This window comes from Somniosus microcephalus, chromosome 4 (genome assembly GCF_052327205.1).
Source record: "Somniosus microcephalus isolate GS21.2 chromosome 4, FLI_Smic_1.0, whole genome shotgun sequence".
In the NCBI taxonomy this organism is placed as follows: domain Eukaryota; kingdom Metazoa; phylum Chordata; class Chondrichthyes; order Squaliformes; family Somniosidae; genus Somniosus; species Somniosus microcephalus.
Genome location: NC_140990.1, coordinates 325,300,060 through 325,324,634, shown reverse-complemented (window position 1 = coordinate 325,324,634; position 24,575 = coordinate 325,300,060). Strand labels below are relative to the sequence as shown.

Genomic DNA, 24,575 nt, shown 5'->3' with positions numbered 1-24,575 from the left:
CTAATAAAAGCCTTATTCATCTCTTCTTTCGACTCGTCATCTCTTCTTCGACTCATCACCTTTTATGAAGTAATTGATAAGCGTATCAATTTTATTAGCTAAAAGTTAAATGGCGACACCTGAGGAGCAACAACAGCAACGGATACAGCAGACATTGCTGAGAGCCCTCAGACCACCACGCCTGGACCTCGACCCTCAAGAGGTGGGTGCATCAGCCAAGTTTGAACACTGGCTGAGCTGCTTTGAATCCTTCCTCGCAATCTCACAGGTTACAGAGGAGGATCACAAACTGAAAATTTTGACCGCCCAGGTGAGCCATCAAGTATATATGCTAATCCGGGACTCTAATACGTACGTGGCGGCCCTCGAGCTACTAAAAGGGCAATATACGCGCCCAGTGAACACAATTTACGCCCGACACCTCTTGGGATCCCGCAGGCAGCAACCGGGAGAATCGGTAGGGGCATTTGCACGGGCGCTACTGGCACTCTGCAGAGACTGCGATTGTAAAGCGGTAACGGCTGTGGAGCACGCGCAGGGACTCGCCTGTGATGCCTTCGTCAGGGGCCTCCAGTCAGACCACACCCGGCAGAGACTGCTAGAAAGCAAGGAACCCGACCTGAAGACGGCCATTGCCCTTGCGCTCTCGTTAGAGGAGGCCCACCGAAACCTCGAGGCATACCCCCGTAACGGCGCCGAGACATGGCAATCGAAACCGTGGGACACGGGACCGCCGCCCCCGGCACCAACCGCTGCAGCGACCCAACCGAGACAGCAGCCTCCGGTAAGAACTGCTTCGATGCCCAGTAACCAGGCCCAAAAATGCTATTTCTGTGGCCAGTTAAAACATCCCAGAGCGCACTGCCCAGCTAAGACAGCTACCTGCTCGGGCTGCGGGAAGAAAGGCCATTACGCTAACGCCTGCAAGGGGAAGCCAGCCAACAGCGCAGCGTGCGGGCCGTGGGAGCAGCCATCTTATCCGCCATTTTGTGTACCCCCGGCCGCATGGCATCCGCCGCCATCGTATCCAACGCACTCAACCGCCATTTCGTCACCGGAACCGACCACCGTCTCGGCGGATGACTATAGTGACTCACTAAGCCACATACTGGCCTCCGTGACGCTGGATCAAGCCCTCCCTCACCATCTATCCAGCTCCATGATGGATATCGCGGTAAACGGCCGCGCCACCAGTTGCCTGATCGACAGCGGGAGCACAGAGAGTTTCGTCCACCCCGACACGGTACGTAGCCACTCCCTCACGATTCTGCCAACGCACCATCGCATTTCTATGGCGTCCAAGTCCCAGTCAATGGACATCAGCGGCTACTGTGTGGTGACCCTGTCAGTAGGGGGCACTGAATATAAAAAATTTAAACTGCTAGTCCTGCCCCGTCTTTGCGCTGCCGTCCTGCTAGGGTTGGATTTTCAGTGCCACCTTAAGAGTGTCACACTAGCATACGGTGGACCCCTCCCCCCACTCACAGTCTGCAGCCTTTCCACATTAAAAGTCCCCCCCCCTCCCCTGTTCGCTAACCTCACCCGCGACTGTAAACCCATCGCTACCAAAAGCAGGCGGTACAGTGCCGGGGACAGAGCTTTTATCAGCTCTGAGGTGGAGCGGCTATTGAAGGAGGGCATTATCGAAGGTAGCACTAGCCCCTGGCGAGCCCAGGTTGTAGTCGTTAAAACCACTGCAAAACGCCGCATGGTAATCGACTACAGCCAAACCATAAACCGGTACACCCAGCTGGACGCGTACCCCCTCCCTCGCATATCTGATATGGTCAATCAGATTGCGCAATACAAAGTATTCTCCACCATCGACCTTAAGTCAGCGTACCACCAGCTGCCCATCCGCCATGAGGACCACCAGTATACTGCCTTCGAGGCAAACGGCCGCCTCTACCACTTCCTTAGGGTCCCCTTCGGCGTCACCAACGGGGTTTCGGTCTTCCAAAGGGAGATGGACCGAATGGTTGACCAGAACGCGCTGCGGGCAACCTTCCCCTATTTGGATAACGTCACCATCTGCGGCCACGACCAGCAGGACCACGACGTTAGTCTAGCAAATTTCCTCCGTACGGCCCAACGGCTGAACCTAACGTACAATAAGGAAAAATGTATGTTTCACACCAAGCGCCTGGCCATCCTCGGCTGCGTGGTGGAGAACGGAGTCATCGGGCCCGACCCCGACAGAATGCGCCCCCTAATGGAGCTACCCCTTCCCCACTGCCAAAAAGCACTGAAGAGATGCCTGGGGTTTTTCTCCTACTACGCCCAGTGGGTGCCCCTCTATGCAGACAAAGCCAGGCCCCTCATCAAAGCCACCTCCTTCCCCCTGACACCAGAGGCGTGTGCAGCCTTCACTCTTATCAAGAACGATATCGCGAAGGCCGCAATGCACGCGGTGGATGAGTCCATCCCCTTCCAAGTGGAGAGCGATGCCTCCGACTTCGCCCTAGCCGCGACCCTTAACCAGGCGGGCAGACCCGTGGCCTTTTTCTCAAGGACCCTCCAGGGCCCCGAGACGAGACACTCCTCCGTCGAAAAGGAGGCCCAGGCTATTGTAGAAGCGGTGCGTCACTGGAGGCATTACCTGGCCGGGAAACGATTTACCCTGCTCACTGACCAGCGTTCAGTAGCTTTTATGTTTAATAATAAGCAGAGGGGTAAAATCAAGAACGACAAGATCTTGAGGTGGAGAATCGAACTCTCCACCTACAATTATGATATCTTGTATCGGCCAGGGAAACTCAATGAGCCCCCAGATGCCCTATCACGTGGTACATGCGCCAACGCGCAGAGTGATAGGCTGCAGTCCCTCCACAATGACCTCTGCCACCCGGGGGTCACCAGGTTTTTCCATTTTATCAAATCCCGTAACCTGCCCTACTCCATCGAGGAGGTCAGGACCATGACCAAGAGCTGCCAAATCTGCGCCGAGTGCAAACCGCACTTCTATAGGCCGGACAGAGCAAGCCTGATCAAGGCCACCCGCCCCTTCGAACGCCTGAGCGTCGATTTTAAAGGGCCCCTCCCCTCCGCTGACCGCAATGTGTACTTCCTCAACATAGTTGATGAGTACTCCCGTTTCCCCTTTGCCATCCCTTGCCCAGACATGACCAGTACCACGGTCATCAAGTGTCTGAATGACATCTTCGCTCTGTTCGGGTTCCCCAGCTATATACATAGCGACAGGGGCTCATCGTTCATGAGCGACGAACTTCGGCAGTACCTGCTAACAAGAGGTATCGCCACGAGCAGGACCACCAGTTACAACCCCCGGGGGAACGGCCAGGTGGAAAGGGAGAACGCGACGGTTTGGAAGGCAGTCCTCTTAGCACTAAAATCTAAGGGCCTTCCGACCTCCCGCTGGCAGGAGGTCCTCCCTGCAGCGCTCCACTCCATTCGGTCACTGCTTTGTACTGCCACTAATGCGACCCCTCATGAGAAAATGTTCGTTTTCCCCCGGAAGTCTACATCGGGAACCTCGCTACCGGCATGGTTGACTTCTCCTGGGCCCGTCCTACTGCGGAGGCACGTGAGGACGCATAAAACGGACCCCCTGGTCGAGCGGGTGCACCTCCTACACGCCAACCCCCAGTATGCCTGGGTGACATACCCAGACGGGCGGGAGGACACGGTCTCCATACGAGATCTCGCACCCTCGGGTACCCCTGAATTACCACCGTTATCCCCCTTACCACCGTTATCCCCCTTACCACTGTTATCCCCCACCACCCCTCCCAACCCAACCCCTGCAGACGGCATGCCAAAGCCCCAGGAATCTTCGCCAACCACCCAGACACCAGACCCGACGTCGGATGCTGCAACACCACCGCCGCCAACACGACGATCAGGACGTCAGACAAGGCCTCCTGATAGACTTAACTTGTAGTACCCTTCACCCCGCCGGACTTCACATTAAACAAGGGGTGAATGTGGTAAACCACTGTATTGTATATTGCCACCTCTGGGTGGCGCTGTGTATGGAGGCATGCCTCAGCTGACTCCACCCACCACTGTGTGGGTTTCGTTCAGACTTGTTCAGTCACTCACGAAGAAGCATGGTCTCTTCTTAGCTAATAAAAGCCTTATTCATCTCTTCTTTCGACTCGTCATCTCTTCTTCGACTCATCACCTTTTATGAAGTAATTGATAAGCGTATCAATAGTCAATAAAGTGAAACTGTTTCCAGAAGGGTCAGTAACCAAAGGATACACATTTAAGGTAATTGACAAAAGAACCAGAAGCGACAGGAGGAAAACATTTTTTACGCGGCGAGTTGTTGTGATCTGGAACGCGCTGCCTGATAGGCTGGTGGAAGCAAATTCAACAGTAACTTTCAAAAGGGAATTGGGTAAATACTTGAAAAGGAAATAAAATGCTGAGCTATGGGGAAATTGGATCGCTCTTTCAAAGAGCCGGCTTAGGCACAATGGGCCAAATGGACTCCTTCTGTGCTTTGTGATTCTATGATTTTATGTCATTTGTGACTTTGATTGGGGCCGTTTCAGTGCTGGAGCAGGGGTGGAAAGCTGGTTGGCCAGATTCAAAATGGAGGTGTGAGAAAGAAAGGAAGGCGACGACACATTCACGGACTGTTTGAGAGGAAAGGGAGGTTGGAGATGGGGCGGTACGTTGCAAGGACAGAGGGGTCAATGGTGGGGATTTTTGAGGGGGGTGGGGGCATTGGCGATAGCAGTTTTGAAAGAGTGGAGAGGGAACCATTTACAATGTTAGCTAGCATGGGGTCCAGGAAGAGAAGTTGGGTGGTCAGGTGTTTAATGAGGATGGCTTCAAGGAGGTGGGCCCTGAGGACAATGAGGGGTGATAGGAAATAAACTTGAGGAGGACAGCGGGAAACATTGGGGGAGATGTAGCTTGGTGGGCAAGGGACAGGGAGGGGAGCGGCAGAGGCAGCTGAATGGACGGCCTCATTCTTAGTAACAAAGAAGACCATGAACTCCTTACACTTGTTGTTTAAGGTGAGGGTGGAGAGGACAGGGAAGAGGGATTTAAGGAGAAAAGAAGTTGGGGGTTATCTTTGGTCTCAGTGGGTAGCGCACTCGCCTCTGAGTCAGAAGGTTGGGGGTTCAAGTCCCACTCCAGGGACTTGAGCACATAAATTTAGGCTGACATTCCAGTGCAGTGCTGAGGGAGTGCTGCACTGTCAGAGGTGCCGTCTTTTGGATGAGACGTTAAACCGAGGCCCAGTCTGCTCTCTCAGGTGGACGTAAAAGACCCCGTGGCACTATTTCGAAGAAGAGCAGGAGAGTTCTCCCCAGTGTCCTGGCCAATATTTATCCCTCAACCAACATAACAAAAAAACAGATTATCTGTTCATTATCACATTTCCGTTTGTGGGAGCTTGCTGTGCGCAAATTGGCCACCATGTTTCCTACATTACAACAGTGACTACACTTCAAACGCACTTCATTGGCTGTAAAGCGCTTTGAGGCGTCCGGTGGTCGTGAAAGGCACTGTAGAAATGCAAGTCTTTCTTTCTTTTCCAGGATAATCCTGGAGTAGTGAACGGCTTTGAGCATCAGTGGGACGTGATCAGAATGATAGCGGGGATTAGAGGGTAAAATTATGAGGGCAGGTTGTGTAAGCAGTTTGTATTCCCTTGAGTATAGAAGATTGAGGGGCGTTCTGATTGAGATGTTTAAAATGTTAAAAGGATTTCATAGTTTCTCTGCATCTATTTCCTCTGGTGGTGGAATCAAGATCAAGGGCACATAATCTTAAAATTAGAGCTCGGCTATTCAGGGGCGAAATTCAGGAAGCACTTTTTCACACAAAGTGCAGTAGAAACCTAGAATTCTCTCCCGCAAGAGGCTGTGGGTGCTGGGAGAAATGGAGCTTTCACGACTGAGAGCGATAGATTTTTGTTAAGTAAGGGTATCGCAGGATAAAGAGCAAAGGCGGGTAAATGGATTTGGGGTACAGATCAGCCATGATCTAATTCAATGGTGGAGTAAGATCGAGGGGCTGAGTGGTTTGCGCCTGTCCCTCATGTTCCTATGATGTAGTAAAGCGGATCTGGCGATGGACGGCTAAACCGAGGAAAGTATGGAAATATTAAAACTGTGAAGAGGCACTGATTGGAGATCACCTAGCTAAGTGGGATACTAATTGCCGGGTCATGAAGACAAGAGATTTATCACAGTGTGACATCCCACGAACATCTACATTTACAGTGCGCAGTTAGATTTGCTGCCCGCGTGTCGCAGGTTTGTATTAAAACCTCCCAGAGGCAGTGAAAACGACGGCATCTGATCTGATCTGATCTGCTCCGAATGATAACAAATGACTTGCCCCAGCGATCACGTGACTGGCAGTAATGGGCATCTATTTTAAACATCAATTTCAAAGCATGTCAAGTTATACATCACTCGCGTCAGATTGATCTCGTGTACGCTGAGGCTAAAGGTTGCTGCTCTGCCTTTTCCTTTGTTTCTGTGTGAATGTGATCTCAGTTTCAGTTATTTAAGTATCCATCAAGTTGTTGTTCCTTTGTGAAGCTGAAAGAAAACAGCACAGCACTGCACGGCAAAATCTGTTCTGTACGGGCCTGGGCTTGGGAAGGGTACGGCAGCGTAGGGGGGTGCTTATGTTACTGGAACTAACAATCCAGTAGACCTGGACTGACCATCCCACGCGAAATGAAGTTCAAATCCCACCATGGCACTTTGAGAATTTTTGAATTCAGTTTTTAATTGGGGATCTGGAAATAAAAAGCTGGTGCAGGAAATTCTTTCTTATCCGGCACCGACGGGACTGGCGTGGTGCCGGTTTATCAAAAAGTCCGGATTACAGAGAGGTATAGTAAAAGGTATCAGAGCCCCGTACACGGCCACAGATCCAGACGTCCCTGTTGCACAGCAACAGGTGCAGGAACCCCGGCCACAGACCAAGCGTCCCTGTTGCACAGCAACAGGTGCAGGAACTCCGGTTACAAGGCCACAGATCCAGGAACGGCCACTAATATGAAGTAAAACTTACCTGAACCTACTCCTGAATTTTGCCGGTTAACAGAGATTTCTGGTTATTTAGGTGCCGGTAAATCGAGAGTTTCCTGTATTGGTAAAAAGTGACCATGAAGCTGTTGAATTGTGGTTTGAAAAAAAAAAACCCCATCTGGTTCACCAATGTCCTTCAGGGAAGGAACCCTGTCATCCTTACCCGGTCTGGCCTGTATGTGATGTCAGTCTCACACCAACGTGGTTCACTCTTAACTGCCCTCCGAAGTGGCCCAGTGAGCCCCTGCGCTTCAAGAAGAAGGCCCACCACCTCCTTCTCAGGGCGACTAAGGATGGACAATAAATGCCGGCCTGGCCAGCGAGGCCCAGGTCCCGAGAATGAATTAAAACAAAATTGCCCAGTTGAATTCTGGAAAAGAGGAGTTGAAATCTCCCTTCCCATCCACCACATCCCCTTCCCCCCTTCTAAGTCTCAGCCTGGTTCATTTGGTGGATCTCTTGCCTCAGAGTGAGAAGCTCATGGGTTCAAGGCCCACTCCCAGGACTTGAGTCCAATATCCAGACTGACGTTCACAATTGAACACGGTGGCAGTGCTTTATTGTCTCTGTCTTTCAAATGAGATGCCCGCTGCCGGCAGTTTTAAAAGCTGTGATTGAAAGTTGAAAGCAAGCTAGTAATTGTTCAATCAACTGCGTAGGTATGTAATTTATCAGGCACCGTTCGTTCTTGGATTTTGGCCCTGCAGTATAAAGAGAGAGAATTAAAAACAAACGCACATTTACTACTCAAGCTGCTTCTGCAATAAAAAGGTGGGGTAGATCGTGACTTTGCGCGACAGTGTAAAACTGGTGACAGCGCCCCGCTGTCGCATAAAGTCCAGATCTGCCCCGGTAAATCCATTGATGGCTCATTCCCAGGTTGGGGAGCCATGTTCAAAAGCAGTGTGAGTCAGGGAATCAGGAATACATTGGTGCTGCCCTAGCTCCACCCGGTCTCCCGGCGGGATCATTGGGAACACCAAACGTACCCTTTAATCAGCATCAAGACGTCATGGTCAAGCTCATTTTCATTGTGCACTCTGAAGGTCGGATTCAGTATTTCAACCCTTCACAGCTGTGGCAAGGATCGACGGGCCAAAAAAATCGTGCTGGCATTTCAGCGGGCTCCCTTCAGAATGTCCGTCGGCCGGGCCCCAGAGTAACTGGCTTCGCGCGGACGTTTCCTGCATGGCCTTGTGGGGGCTTGGCCTCCGTGAATACTCCTGTTGACATTTTTACTACACCCCAGGGCGCTACATAAATGCACGTTGTTGTTGTTGTAAGTTAATGTCTAACCTAAGCTTGCCTTTGTGTAATTTATAGACGTGACCCCCCCCCGGCCCTCCCTGCCGTACCTAAATGAAGCCATTTGTCTGAGTGCGCACACTCTAGCAAGCTTGGCTCAGTGGCAGTGCTCCCGCCTCGGAGTTACAATACCCGAGGCCTGAAATCTGGGTCTACGAGTGGGTTTTTTTTGCGAGCGCTCACCCAAATTAAAAAATCAACCGCGGCTCCTCTTTATAGCCTCAGGGCATCCCGACCAATGGGGTTCTTTGGAAGTGCAGTCTGTAGGTAAACATGGCAACCAGTTTAACTTTTATGTCAATTATTTAATTGATAACAGGTGTCATCATCAATTAAAAGGCAGCAAGTGTCCCCCCCCCTTCTTAAAGGGGCGCAACCCGTAAACTGTAACAAAAAAAATTAAAGGAAACTTAACAAATTAAATTAAAAATTTTGTTCTGGGGGGGTTGATGAAGCACTCCAGTCCCTCTGGTGCCCGGCAACCAGTTTAAGGTCCCACAAATAGTGCGTGAATAAATGGCCAGGTAATCTGGCACTGCTGGCTGAAGGGAAGGAGAGTGGCCAGGATACTGCCATGGGGGTGGGGGACACGGCGGAGGAGGGGGGCGCGGGCCTCCTTTTAGCATCTTATCCTGCTGTACTACATTGAAGCATCAGCTTTGAAAATGAGCTCAAGTCTATCGTTGGGCTTGAAGCCGCAATAGTCTGGCGCGAAGACGGGGGTGCTAGCGATTGAGCCCGGTTAACTGTCATGGAGGAGACAAATGTCCAGTTGATCTTTTTTTTGAGGAAATAGTGTGGCCCAGGCATCCTTCGGCAATCGCCTGGGCTGTCGGAACCGGCAGTCGGGGCCTGGGTTCAGTGTCTCGTTTGACGGACGAAGGGCTGGATTTTGTCAATGGGGACGTGATGGAGGTGGGACTCCCACTTTTTGTGTTGTAGTCCCGCCTCCATCGACTTGTGGCCAACCCACACTATTTCCCCTTGATTGACCTTGTTAAGCCCGCCCAGCGGGCTCAGCAGGCCAATTAAGGGACACCTGGTTACTGGTGACATCAGTGATTGACATTTCATCTGTCAAGAGCTTTTGACAGATGAAAAATCAGCGTTTGACAGCTCTGTGAAGCTGTCAAACATTGACAATCTGTCTTCTAACTTGAGTCCTTCTACTCAGACTCAGTTAGAGATCTCTCCAGACCAGAAAGCTGAACGCTGCAGCTTTTGACAGTTCAGCGGCCATTCTGCTTTCTGTGCCGGTGAACTGAGGGACTCCCGAGAACTGAAGGAAGGAAGCCTGCAGGAGAAAGTAAAGGTAAGTGAAACTTATTAAAACACTTTACACTTACCTCACACACTTACCTCTGCACACATGCACCCATCACTCACCTGCACAACGGACATCTCGACCCCTCCAACACCTTCAGCCCGATGGTCCGTCTCACTAACTTGGCGTGGTTCAGGGCCATCGAGAAGCCCACACTTCAGGGCTAAAAATAGGGATTAGGCAAAAAACTGCCTGTTAACTATCTGTTAACAGGCAGTTAATTGGCACTAATCCCCTTCCCACCTCGGGGAGGCGGCTCCCAGCACAGGTCGGATACCTGTGCCTCCTGGGACATTGGCACGGAGGCGGGTTGGGGGCGGGATGGGTTCCTGCCCCCCGATTCTGCAATTTTCCCACCACTCCCGCCTCCAAACCCGCCTCCACAGGGCTTGGAAATTCGAGCCCGATGCCTCCGGCATCACAACACTTCCTCAGCACTGGTTTGGAGTGTCAGCCTAGATTAGGAATGGCACTGATCTAATTTTCATAAAGACCTTTCCAAAATCTCTTTTTTTGAAAAAAAAAATGTTCAATTTACATATTGTCTGGGGGCAATGCATTGAATGATAATGTTATTCTGACCGAGACTTTCATGTAAATCATAAGATTAAATTTTTTTCTTTTATTTTACAAAGCATTCAGCAGGGAAGGACCTAGATTCCCCTCTGTTCTACTCCTGTCTATCATCCAACATGGTTTTCTTCACATTATCCAGCTCTGTCAAACTAGGAAATAGAATGATGATGCAACACGTTGAGTATTGCTGATGACTCGATTGGTGCCTGGCCAAGCCAATCACTGCATGTGGCTTACCGCTTCAACCAATAAATCTGGGAAGACTCAATCTGTCAAATTGAGTTGTTTCAAAGGCTTTTTGTTCCTCTCTTTACCACCCCTACACCCCACCCCCCCCCCACCCCCACCGCCCTTTCACGCATCAATTTTCTTAAGAGTCAGCCGTGGCTCAGTGGGTGGCACCCTCGCCTCTGAGTCAGAATGTTGTGGGTTCAAGTCCCACCCTTGAGACTTGAGTACAAAATCTAGGCTGGCGTTCCAGTGCAGTGCTGAGGGAGCACTACACTGTCGGAGGTGCCGTCTTTCGGATCAGACGTTAAAACTTCAATACGTAAACCGGCAGGTAAATGGCCTAAAACGTATAAGCGGATTAAAAAACCCGAGAGAAATAGCCAGTGAGAATTAGCAGGCAATGAAAGCAGCAATTTACCAAGCTGTGCGCAATTGTTGTGTGCAATTGGGCTGCCGTATTTCTTACATTACAACAGCGACTACATGTCAAAAGTGCTTAATTGGCTGTAAACAACAGCAACAACTTGTAGTTATACAGTGCCTTTAACATAGTAAAACATCTCAAGGTGCTTCACAGGAGTCAAACAAAAGTTGATACTGAGCCACATAAGCAGATATCAGGGCAGATGGCTAAAAGCTTGGTCAAAGGGGTAGGTTCTAAGGAGGAAAGAGAGGTAGGGAGGCGGAGAGGTTTAGGGAGGGAATTCCAGAGCTTAGGGCCTCGGCAGATGAAGGCATGACCACCAATGGTGGTGCAATTAAAATCGGGGATGCTCAAGAGGCCAGAATTGGAGGAGCGCGGAGATCTCGGTGGGGGGCTTGCAGAGCTGAAGGAGATTACAGAGATAGGGAGGGGGTGAGGCCATGGAGGGATTTGAAAACAAGGATGAAAATTTTGAAATTGAGGCCAATGTAGGTCCGCGAGCCCAGGGGGTGATGGGTGAACGGGACTTGGTGCGAATTAGGACACGGGGCAGTGAGCACAGGGGGTGATGGGTGAACGGGACTTGGTGCGAATTAGGACACGGGGCAGTGAGCACAGGGGGTGATGGGTGAACGGGACTTGGTGCGAATTAGGACACGGGCAACCGAGTTTTGGATGAGCTCAAGTTTAAAGCGTTTTGGGACGTCCTGAGGTTGTGAAAGGCTCCAAATAAATGCAAGTTCTTCTAATTTAGCCATTGCATCAGGTTGCATAATCACAACTGTACAAAAAAGCAGCTGAGATTTAATAAGGAAACATTAATCAGAAAGGAAACATTCACTCCATAATTTCAACACATTGGAATACCCGCGCTAGTACTCGCTCACGCCAGTGGAAAAATGGGCATGACTGTAACGCGGGTTTCCTTGTCATTGGCCACTCAGAGGTTTGGTGTCCAAGTCGGAAGCAAAGCTACCCCAATAACCATAAACCAAATGGCAGGCCCAGCTTCTCTCGGAACACATCACCGCCCCCCCCCCCAATGTAATAGCATCCCGAGTAATTTTGGGGCCCCGGCCTTGTTTAAACTGTGCATATTGAAATAGGCCTACTGCCTAAAATAGGCGGGCACTATTGGGTGGCTGGCAACAGGCCCCTTTCAAAATGGCACCAGCCATACTGTCGGTGTTAACGGGTTGGTAAGGCCACCGACTCCATCTTGTGGCCATTATCGCCCCATTGACACACAGCATCATGATTGGAAATGTGCAGGAAAACACGAGATAGAGTGGCGCAGAGTGCCGGGGGCATACTCCTGAGAACAAAGAGCCTGCTTCACTGTGCTAAAATCAACTGCCTACTGTGAAACCGAACCTGTGATAAATCCATGTAGTGAAACAAGGAACTCGAAGAGGCGAGATATTAGAATTAGTCCGTGTACTTTATTAAACAACTGCGTAACGAACATACAGGCCTCCATTCCACCTCCGCTGACCTTAACTAGCCGCAGCACTAGCTACAGCACCACCTGGTGGATAACCTTAATCATAACATCCCAAATTCTACAGAACCATAGGGACCAGAAGGTAGAAAAAAATGAAGAGAGAGAGAGCGAGGGAGGGAGTCAATCGACAGATATGCCAATCACAGAGCGGGAGCAATGAGTGACCTGCAAACCGCTTAATGGAAAACTCTTAGATCATGTACAAGGTCATGGAGGGAGAAATTGGACCCCATTGTTCGGCTGCAGACCAAAAAGCGCGAACTTCACGGTGCTGTCTCCCACGTCCTCAATGGCTTTATTAGTCCTAAACATTCTCAGCCCCCTGTGGCTACGGTACTGGATGAGCAACGCAGAGGTTGTGAGTTCAATCCCACCATGGCAATCTGTGAATTGAATCCAACCAATCAGGTAATTTGTGGGCTAGCACCAGAAAAAAAGAAAAAATGAAAACTGCTGGACTGCTGTAAGAAAACTCAAGTGGTTCATTAATGTCCTTCAGTGAAGGGAACCCGCCACCCCTGCACGTGACGCCAGTCCCGCATGATGTGGTTGACTCTAGGATGCAATCCAGTGGTAAACTGAAGAATAAAATCAGACAGAACACCATCATCGCTAGAGCAGTTCGAGGAGAAAGTCCACCTTCACAAGACCACTAGGGCTGGGCAATAAATGCCCTGCCTTGCCAGCTATGACCACATCCCAAGTAGGCTTGCCAAAGTTCTGTGATTGTCCTGGAGTCTCCAGAAATTGAAGAATAATCACTGTTAAAGGAAGAACTTGCATTTATATAGCTCCTTTCACGACCACCGGACGTCCCAAAGTACTTTACAGCCAATGAAGTACTTTTTGATGTGTAGTCACTGTTGTAATGTAGGAAACACAGCAGCCAATTTGCGCACAGCAAGCTCCCACAAACAGCAATGTGATAATGACCAGATAATCTGTTTTAGTGATGTTGATTGAGGGATAAATATTGGCCCCAGGACACCGGGGAGAACTCCCCTGCCCTTCTTCGAAATAGCGCCATAGGATCTGTTACATTTACTTGAGATGGCAAGCACGGGGCCTCAGTTTAACGTCTCATCTGAAAGGCGGCACCTCCGACAGTGCAGCTCTCCCTCAGCACTGCACCGGAGCGTCAGCCTGGATTTTTGTGCTCCAGTCTCTGGAACGAGATTGAGCCCACAACCTTCTGACTCTGAAGCGAGAGTGTTACCCACTGAGCCACGGCTGGCACTGTTGATAGCAAGCCAGGAGAAAAATCATAGGGGCATTAAAAAAAATGTGTTTTCTTTTCATTTTCTTTGAACACTTTAGTCTTAGAAATAGTAGAAGCGAGAAAAATGGCTTGTTGACCATGCCGTTGGAGGTGGGAGGTCACATGATGAAGCCTCCAGGAGTACGTCCAACCAGAGTTGGCATCCCTAATCCTAAAAATATTATGCTTTTTGAATGGATAAGATGCTTGAAACTTCCCACAATAATCTCGCACCGTGCTTTTTCCAGGTTTAAATCTCTACCTGACAGTTTGGGTTCCTCAACGTCAAATACAAACACGTACGTTGCATTTCACGAATCCCGGGGCATTAACGGTTATGAACGACACCCGGACAAACAAATTCTGCACGCAATTGGATTATTAGCCTTTCTGCATTTTGAGCAGCGTCTACAAACCTTGGGCGTGTCAGCAAAAAGGAAAAACACACAACCCACGACAAAAAGATAAATCATAAATAATTGTACTGGTGTTTACCACCGGAATAAAAAGAAAACGAATAAGATCTTTTGTTACGCTGTTTCACTTGATGGTGTCTGACAGGAGCGTCGAAAGGAATGCACTCAATGCTCTGAAGTGCAGAGAGAGGCAATCTGAGATGGCGTTTAGATCTGTCTTTCACAGCAGCCTTGAATGCCTGAATCAGAGCTCAGGGCTTGTCTTACTTTAGTGTCGGGCAGATGAAGGAAAGTTTTACAAGCAGGCGAACAGTGAATTTGGGTAACACATGACTGACATCAATACTCATTCATCTCTCAGATGTGATGGGATTCTCTCTTGGCTGAGCAATCTCGCTCCGTGTGCTGTTAGGTACATTTTTCAGCCCTTTTCCTGTGCCGCTCCTGAAGATTGATGACTCACCGGGGTAATTCTGGCTTTGGGCGATAGTGTAACATGGCCGACATTGATTCAGCTGTCAGCCGTGGCTCAGCACTCTCGCCTCTCCAATCAGAAGGCTGTGGGTTCAAGCCCCACTCCAGAGACTTGAGCACAAAACCTAGGCTAACACTCCAGTGCAGTGCTGAGGGAGTGCTGCACTGTCGGAGGTGCCGTCCTTTGGATGAACATAACATAAGAACATAAGAAGTAGGAGCAGGAGTAGGCCATACGGCCCCTCGGGCCTGCTCCGCCATTCAATAGGATCATGGCTGATTCGAAACTAGACTCACGTCCACTTCCCTGCCCGCTCCCCATAACCCCTAATTCCCTTATCAGCTAGGAAACTGTCTATCTCCGTTTTAAATTTATTTAATGGCCCTGAAATTAGGATCGGGGGCTTGCCGCGCGTGCAAGCCCCCGATTTGCACTCACCCTGCGCGCCGACATCTGAAGCCCGGGCCTGCTCGCATTTCCTGTCACAGGCCCGGTTCAGATGTCGGCGCGCTGTGCTTACCTGATCCAGCGGCATAGTTAGTGCGATGTGCCGGCTGGGATCAGGTGAGCACTGTGCAGCCAATCAGGGGAGGGGAAACTCATTCATGAGTTTGAGAGTAAGAGCTGCCAAACTCATGAAAAGTATGGGCAGCCAAAACACTACTTTAACTTTAAATAAAATTTTAAAAAACATCCCACTGATTATATTAACTATAAATAAGTGTAAAAAAATGTTTTAAACAATTAATCAATTTTTTGAAAAAAATATATATAAAAAAAATAGGGTCTAAAACTAAACTTACCATCCTGTAAATTCTTAAAAATAACAAACCTGTGGAAAAAAAAATTCTACATTGTACTAAAAGCCCACTTACCTGAAAAACTAAATACCTATGTCTTGTTTTTCCACGCGTAAAGACCGGAGGCCTTTACATGCGCGCAACTCTGAAAAAAAAAAGGAATTTTACTGCGCACGCGCTGCCTGTGCAGCCACGCGCGTTCTGCCTCTTAACCCCTTGGGTCAGAGGACAGGAAATGCCGGTTTTCAGCGCATGCGCTGTGCATGCTGAAAACCGGCAATTCCTCCGGGCACACGCGTGAGTACCCTGTCCTTACTCACGCATTGTGCCCGGAATTACTGGGCCGATGTCGCAGCTTCCACAGCTCTCTGGGGTAGCAAATTCCATAGATTTACTACCCTTTGAGTGAAGATGTTTCTCCTCATCTCAGTTTTGAAACGGCAGCCCCTTATTCTAAGATTATGCCCCCTAGTTCTAGTCTCACCCATCAGTGGAAACATCCTCACCGCATCCACTCGATCAAGCCTCCTCACAATCTTATATGTTTCGATAAAATTGCCTCTCATTCTTCTGAATTCCAATGAGTAGAGGCCCAACCTACTCAACCTTTCCTCATAAGTCAACCCCCTCATCTCCGGAATCACCCGAGTGAACCTTCTCTGAACTGCCTCGAGAGCAAGTATATCTTTTCTTAAATATGGAAACCAAAACTGTACGCAATTTTCCAGGTGTGGCCTTACCAGTACCCTGTATAACTGAAGCAAGACTTCCCTGCTTTTATACTCCATCCCCCTTGCAATAAAAGCCAAGATTCCATTGGCCTTCCTGATCACCTGCTGTACCTGCATACCAACCTTCGGTGTTTCATGCACCAGGACCCCCAGATCCCTTTGTACTGTAGCACTTTGCAGTTTCTCTCCATTTAGATAATAACTTGCTCTTTGATTTTTTCTGCCAAAGTGCATAACCTCACACTTTCCAACATTATATTCCATCTGCCAAATTTCTGCCCACTCACTTAGCCTGTCTATGTCCTTTTGCAGGTTATTTATGTCCTCCTCACTCACTGCTTTCCCTCCCATCTTTGTATCGTCGGCAAACTTGGATATGTTGCACTTGGTCCCCTCCTCCAAATCGTTAATATAGATTGTAAAGTGTTGGGGTCCCAGCACTGACCCCTGCGGAACACCACTAGTTACTGATTGCCAACCCGAGAATGAACCATTTATCCCAACTCTCTGTTTTCTGTTAGATAGCCAATCTTCCACCCATGCCAGTATATTACCCCCAGTCCCGTGATTTTTTATCTTGTGCAGTAATCTTTTGTGTGGAACCTTGTCAAATGCCTTTTGGAAGTCCAAATACACCACATCCACTGGTTCCCCTTTATCGACCCTGCTTGTTACATCCTCAAAGAATTCGAGCAACTTTGTCAAACATGACTTCCCCTTCCTAAAACCATGCTGACTCTGTCCAATTAAATTATGCTTATCCAAATGTCCTGTTACTGCTTCCTTAATAATGGACCCCAACATTTTACCAGCCACAGTTGTTAGGCTAATTGGTCTATAGTTTCCAGCCTTTTGTCTACCTCCCTTTTTAAATAAGGGCGTTACATTAGCAGTTTTCCAATCTGCTGGGACCTTTCCTGAATCCAGGGAGTATTGGAAAATTACCACCAATGCATCTGCAATCCCTACCGCTACTTCTCTCAAGACCCTAGGATGTAAGCCATCAGGTCCAGGGGATTTATCCGCCTTAAGTTCCATTATCTTACCGAGTACCATCTCCTTAGTGATTTTAATCGTGTTTAGCTCCTCCCCCCCTATAGCCCCCTGTTTGTCCAGTGTTGGGATATTTTTAGTGTCCTCTACTGTAAAGACTGATACAAAATATTTGTTCAGCGTTTCTGCCATCTCCATGTTCCCCACCACGAATTTCCCGGTCTCGTCCTCTAAGGGACCAACATTCACTTTAGCCACCCTTTTGCTTTTTATATAACTGTAGAAACTCTTGCTATCTGTTTTTATATTTGTTGCTAGTTTACTTTCATAATCTATCTTCCCTTTCTTAATTAATCTTTTAGTTATTCTTTGATGGCTTTTATCCTCCCACTAGATTTTGCTACTTTATATGCCCTTGTTTTCAGTCGGATACTATCCTTTATTACTTTACTTAGTCACAGATGGCTGTCTTTTCTTTTACGCCCCTTTTTCCTCAGTGGAATATATTTTTCTTGAAGGTTGTGAAATATCTCCTTGAATGTACACCACTGCTCATGTACCGTCTTACACCTTAATCTATTTTCCCAGTCCACTTTAGTCAACTCTGCTCTCATACCGTCATAGTCTCCTTTATTTAAGCTTAGTACGCTGGTTTGAGATCCAACTCTCTCACCCACCAACTGAATTTGGAATTCAACCATGTTATGGTCACTCATTCCAAGGGGATCCTTTACTAGGACATTTTTTATTAATCCTGTCTCATTACACAGGACCAGATCTAAGATTGCCTGCCCCCTGGTTGGTTCAGTAACATACTGCTCAAGGAACCCGTCCCTAATGCACTCTATGAACTCTTCCTCAAGGCTGCCCTGCCCAATTTGATTTGTCCAGTCAATATGAAAGTTAAAATCTCCCATGATTATAGCTGTTCCCTTATTATAAGCCCCAACTATTTCCTGATTTATACTCCGACCAATAGAGTTGCAACTGTTAGGAGGCCTATAGACTACGCCCACTAGTGACTTTTTCCCCTTATTATTCCTTATCTCCACCCAAACTGTTTCACTATCCTTATCCTTTGACCCAATATCATTTCTCACTATTGCAGTAATTCCATCATTTATTAACACAGCCACCCCACCTCCCTTTCCTTCCTCTCTGTCCTTCCTAATAGTCAAAAACCCCTGGATGTTTAGTTCCCAGTCATGTTCACCCTGCAGCCATGTCTCCGTAATGGCCACCAGACCATACCCATGTGTAGTTATTTGTACCGTCAACTCGTCTATTTTGTTATGAATGCTGCACGCATTCAGATAAAGAACTTTCAAATATGTTTTCTACAATTTATTCCTGCTTTTACCCCCTTTACTTCTTTACCTTGATCTTTATACATTCTGTCCCTTCCTGGCATGCTCTGGTTTTTAATTCCCCCACTGCTACCTTGCTCTATTGCCTTCTCCATTGACATTTTTATTTTTTGCTATCTTGAAACCTCCCCCCCACTAATTAGTTTAAAGCTCTCTCTACAGCCCTAGGTATTCGATTCGCCAGGACTCTAGTCCCAGCACTGGCCAAGTGAAGTCCGTCCCAACGGAACAGCTCTCTCCTGTCCCAGTACTGGTGCCAGTGTCCCAAGAAGCAAAACCCATTTCACCCACACCAGTCTTTGAGCCATGCATTTAACTCTCTGATTTTATTTACCCTAGCCAAATTTGCTCGTGGCTCAGGTAATAATCCAGAGATTATTACCCTTGTGGTTCTGCTTTTTAATTTGGCCCCTAGCTGCTCATGAGACGTTAAACTGAGGCCCCGTCTGCCCTCTCACGTGGACGTAAAATATCCTACGGCCAGTATTTCGAAGAAGAACAGGGGAATTCTCCCCTGTGCCCTGGCCAATATTAATCACTCAGCCAATAGCACTGAAACAGATTATCTGGTCATTACCTCATTGCTGTTTGTGGGAGCTTGCTGAGCATGAATTGTCTGACACGTTTCCTACATTACAACAGTGGCTACACTTTAAAATACTGCATTAGCTGTAAATTACTTTGGGATGTCCTGAGGTTGTGAAAGGCGCTGTATAAATGCAAGTCTTTCTTTTACTAAAATATCTGTTCATCTTTCAGTCTCCATTTTAGGTGAAGAGTTAAACGCTCGATCTGTCTTTTCTCTACACAGATGCTGACTGACTGGCTGTGAACATCCCAGCATTTTCTGTTTTTATTTCACATTTTCAGCATCTGTAGTCTTTTCTTTTATTGAACAACAACAACTTGCATTTATATAGCGCCCTTAGGGTAGTAAAACATCCCGAGGCGCTTCACAGGAACGTTATCAAACAAACTTTGACACCGAGCTACATAACGAGATATGAGGGCAGGTGACCAAAAGCTTGGTGAAAGAGATAGGTTTTAAGGAACATCTTAAAGGAGGAGAGAGAGAGAGAGAGAGAGACAGAGAGGTGGGAATTCCAGAGCGTAGGGCCTAGGCAGCTGAAGGCACACCTGGACCTATTAAAATAGGTAATAAAAACTGAAGGCATTTCCAGCACTTTCGGTTTTTATTTCAGATTTCCAGCATCCACAGTATTTTGCTTTTATATTGAAATCGGAGATACGCAAGAGGGCAGAATTAGAGGAGCGCAGGTGTCTCGGGGGGTTGTGGGGCTGAAAGAGATTACAGAGTTGGGGAGGGGCGAGGCCATGGAGGGATTTGAAAACAAAGGATGAGAATTTTGAAATCGAGGCGTTGCTTAACCGGGAGCCAATGTAGGTCAGCGAGCACAGGGGTGATGGGTGAGAGGGACTTAGAAACATAGAAACATAGAAGATAGGAGCAGGAGTAGGCCATTCGGCCCCTTGAGCCTGCTCTGCCATTCAATGCGATCATGGCTGAATATCCAAACTCAGTACCCTGTCCCTGCTTTCTCCCCATATCCCTTGATCCCTTTAGCCTTAACAAATATATCCAACTCCTTCTTGAATATATTTAATGAATTGGCCTCTGTGGTAGAGAATTCCACAGGTTCACCACTCTCTGGGTGAATAAATTCCTCCTTATTTCTGTCCTAAATGGCTTACCCCTTATCCTTAGACTGTGACCCCTGGTTCTGGACTCTCTGACCATCAGGAATAGCCTTCCTGCATCTAGTCTGTCCATTCCTGTCAGAATTTTATAAGTTTCAATGAGATCTCCTCTCATTCTTCTAAACTCCAGCGAGTATAAGCCCAGTCGACCCAATCTCTCCTCATACATCATTCCAGCCATCCCAGGTATCAGCTTGGTGAATCTTCGCTGAACTCCTTCCATGGCAAGAACATCCTTCCTCAGATAAGGCGACCGAAACTGCACACAATACTCAAGATGTGGTCTCACCAAGGCCCTGTACAACTGCAGCAAGACATCCTTGTTCCTGTACTCAATCCCTCTCGCTGCGAAGGCCAACATACCATTTAGCTTCTTAACCGCCTGCTGCACCTGCATGCTTACCTTCAGCGACTGGTGCACAAGGACACCCAGGTCTCGTTGCACTTCCCCTTCTCCCAATCTATTGCCATTCAGATAATAATCTGCCTTCCTGTTTTTGCCACCAAAGTGGATAACCTGAGATTTATCCACATTATATTGCATCTGCCATGCTTCTGCCCAATCACCCAACCTGTCCAAATCATCCTGGAGTTTCTCGGCATCCTCCTCACAGCACACACACCCACCCAGCTTTCTGTCGTCTGCAAATTTGGAGATATTACATCTAGTTCCCTCGTCTAGATCATTAATATATATTGTGAATAGCTGGGGTCCAAGGACCGATCCCTGCGGTACCCCACTAGTCACTGCCTGCCATTCGGAAAAAGACCCGTTTATTCCAACTCTTTGCTTTCTGTCTGCCAACCAGTTCTCTATCCAAGTCAATACCTTGCCCCCAATCCCATGTGCCTTAAATTTACACGCTAATCTCTTATGCGGGACCTTATCGAAAGCCTTCTGAAAGTCCAAATGCACCACATCCACTGGTTCTCCCTTATCTATTTTACTAGTTACATCCTCAAAAAATTCCAGTAGATTGACCAAGCACGATTTACCTTTTGTAAATCCATGTTGACTTTGTCCGATCCTGTCACTGTTTTCCAAGTGCTCTGCTATTACATTTTTATAATGGACTCTAGCATTTTCCCCACTACCGATATCAGGCTTACCGGTCTGTAATTCCCCATTTTCTCTCTACCACCTTTTTTGAATAGTGGGGTAACATTAGCTACCCTCCAATCCATGGGTACTGTTCCAGATTCCATCGAATGTTGGAAGATGATGAGCAATGCATCTACTATTTCTAGGGCCACTTCCTTAAGTGCACTAGGATGTAGATTATCAGGCCCTGGGGATTTATCGGCCTTCAATCCCGTCAATTTCCCTAACACCATTTCCCTACAAATACTGATTTCTTTCAGTTCCTCCCTTTCATCAGACCCTATGTTCCCCAACATCTCTGGGAGGTTATTTGTGTCCTCCTTTGTGAAGACAGAACCAAAATATGTATTTAATTGGTCTGCCATTTCTTTGTTCCCCATTATAAATTCCCCTGATTCTGACTGCAAGGGACCTACGCTTGACTTCACCAATCTTTTTCTCTTCACATATCTATAAAAGCTTTTACAGTCAGTTTTTATGTTCCCTGCAGGCTTACTCTCATATTCTATTTTCCCCTTCTTAATTAATCCCTTTGTCCTCATTTGTTGAATCCTAAACTGCTCCCAATCCTCAGGTTTACTGCTTTTTCTGGCCAATTAATATGTCCTCTCCTTGGATCTTATGCTATCCCTAATTTCCCTTGTTAGCCACGGTTGAGTCACCTTTTTTGTTTTATTTTTATGCCAAACTGGGATGAACAAATTCTGTAGTTCATCAATGCGGTCTTCGAATGTTTGCCATTGCATATCCACCGTCAACCCTTTGAGTGACATTCCCCAATTAATCCTACCCACCTCACACCTCAGACCATCGTAGTTTCCTTTATTTAAATTCAGGACCCTAGTCTCTGAGTCAACTACTTCATTCTCCATCTTAATGAAGAATTCTATCATATTATGATCGCTCCGACCCAAGGGGCCTCGTACAACAGGATTGCTAATTAGTCCTTTCTCATTACATAATACCCAGTCTAAGATGGCCTGATCTCTAGTTGGTTCCTCGACATATTGGTCCAGGAAACCATCCCGTAAACACTCCAGGAATTCCTCCTCCACAGTATTGTTACTTGGTGCGAGTTAGGACTCGGGCAGCTGAGTTTTGGATGAGCCCAAGTTTACGTAGAGTAGAAAGTGGGAGGCGAGCCAGGAGTGCGTTGGAATAGTCAAGTCTAGAGGTAACAAAGGCATGAATGAGGGTTTCAGCAGCGGATGAGCTGAGGCAGCGGTGGATTCAGGTGATGTTATGGAGGTGGAAGTAGGTGGTCTTGGCGATGGCGTGGCTCTGTGGTCGGAAGCTCATCATATGACACCAAGATTGTCAACGGTCTGGCTCAGCCGCAGACAGTTGCCAGGGAGTGGGACGGTGCAAGGCAAAAAGGGAGTGTTAATTGAACAAGTATAGAAACAAAAGATGGTTCCACAGGAGGCGTAAATGGTTACAGCAGAATAGTAGAGGGAGAGGGAAGCATCAAACATCTAGCTAAGAGGAGAAGGTTCCCGTGGCCCAGGAATGTGGCAGAAGAAAGGCAGGTAGGCCCTAGGGGTGCGGACCGCCCACAATAGTGTTCATTTTGATGAGATCGTGCAGGAGTAGAGCAGAGAAGGCTGAGGGGGGACCTGATTGAGGTGTACAAAATTATGAGGGGCATAGATAGGGTAGATAGAAAGGAACTTTTCTCCTTAGTAGAGGGGTCAATAACCAGGGGGCATAGTTTCAAGGTAAGGGGCAGGAGGTTTAGAGGGGATTTGAGGAAGAACTTTTTCACCCAGAGGGTGGTTGGAATCTGGAACTCACTGCCTGAAAGGGTGGTAGAGGCAGGAACCCTCACAACATTCAAGAAGCATTTAGATGAGCACTTGAAACGCCACAGCATACAAGGCTACAGACCATGTGCTGGAAAAAGGGATTAAAATAGACAGGGCTTGATGGCCGGCGCGGACACGATGGGCCGAAGGGCCTCTTTCTGTGCTGTATAACTCTATGACTCTATGAGTACACAATCCTTTTCAGTTCCAGTCAAAATTGAACTATCCTCCAGTCAGTGCTATTCGCAAAAATGTGAATGTAAGAAAGTGCGCAAAAGCACTTTCTGCTTGTGGCTATTTCTTTGCTTTTGCTTAAAATTAGCAAATGGTAGAAAATATCACCCTCAAGTCACTGTGGTGCTTGGATCATTATCTTACGACGCTTCACATTCAGGAGAGATTATCCCAAATCCTTTGTGTTTCATAACATTGGCACTTGCACCAAGACCGATAAGGGGGATTAGCTGATTTTCCTGTGACCTTCATTGAAGAACATACTTGATTCTGTCTGCAATGATATTAACAACTGCCTTTCAATTACCTTTTAATAAGATTGTTTGCGAGACCATTTTTTATCAGGTGCTCGCACTATAATAGGAAACAGCTTTGAGGGGACCCGCGAAGCAAGAGGGAATTTCCTTTCACTGGGCAAGAGTTAATCTTAGGAACATATGGAACAGGAGGAGGCCATTCAGCCCCTTGAGCCTGTTCTGCCATTGAATTAGATCATGGCTGATCAGCATCTTAACTCCATCTACCCACCTTGGTTCCATGACCCTTAATACCCTTGCCGAACAAAAATCTATCAATCTCAGTTTTGAAATTTCCAACTGATCCCCTGCCTCAACAGCTTTTTGGGGGAGAGAGTTCCAGATTTCCACTACCCTTTGTGTGAAGAACTGCTTCCTGACATCACCCCTGAACGGCCTGGCTCTAATTTTATGATTCAGTCCCCTTGTTCTGGACTCCCCCCACCAGAGGAAAGAGTTTCTCTCTATCTTCCCTATCAACTCCTTTGATCATCTTAAACACCTCAATTAGGTCACCCCTTAATCTTTAATACGCAAGGGACTACAAGACTAGTCTATGAAACTGATCTAGAAGGACATGCTTTCAATACACACCCGTTTTGATTTTTGACGCTCATACTTACTGTAAGAGCAGCCATAAACTTCAACCCGCATTCCGATTCTTCCATTGGGGTTCCAATCAAGAGGAACAAAGCGAAGGAATCTGGCTTTGATGGGGTGTTGCAACTTGTGGTGCACAACAGTGTCTGCGTTGGAGTTTCCGATGAAGGCCTAAAAGGGAAGGAAGGAAAGGAGCAAAGGTTTGAGGCAGCGTAATATAACACTATTAATGATCACCCACCTGTGACCACTGGCTGGAGGGGGGGGCCTGAGAATCACACTTGGAACAATAAATCAGTTTTTGCACAGCAAGAGGCAAAAAAGGTACAAAAGCAAAAGCAAAATACCACGGATGTTGGAAATGTGAAATAATAACAGAAAATGCTG

The 24,575-nt window shown here is 47.7% G+C and overlaps 1 protein-coding gene across 1 annotated transcript in view; it reads right to left on the bottom strand.

Moving 5' to 3' along the window:
- LOC147120676 (contactin-associated protein-like 5) overlaps nucleotides 1-24,349 on the bottom strand; it is a 665,277-nt gene extending 640,928 nt beyond the window's left edge. The window contains exon 1 of the mRNA XM_085986858.1: nucleotides 24,212-24,349. Coding sequence (XP_085842984.1) covers nucleotides 24,212-24,242 — 31 coding nt within the window. The 5' untranslated portion in view covers nucleotides 24,243-24,349. The remainder of the gene's footprint in view (nucleotides 1-24,211) is intronic.
- Between the last annotated feature and the right edge of the window lie 226 nt (nucleotides 24,350-24,575).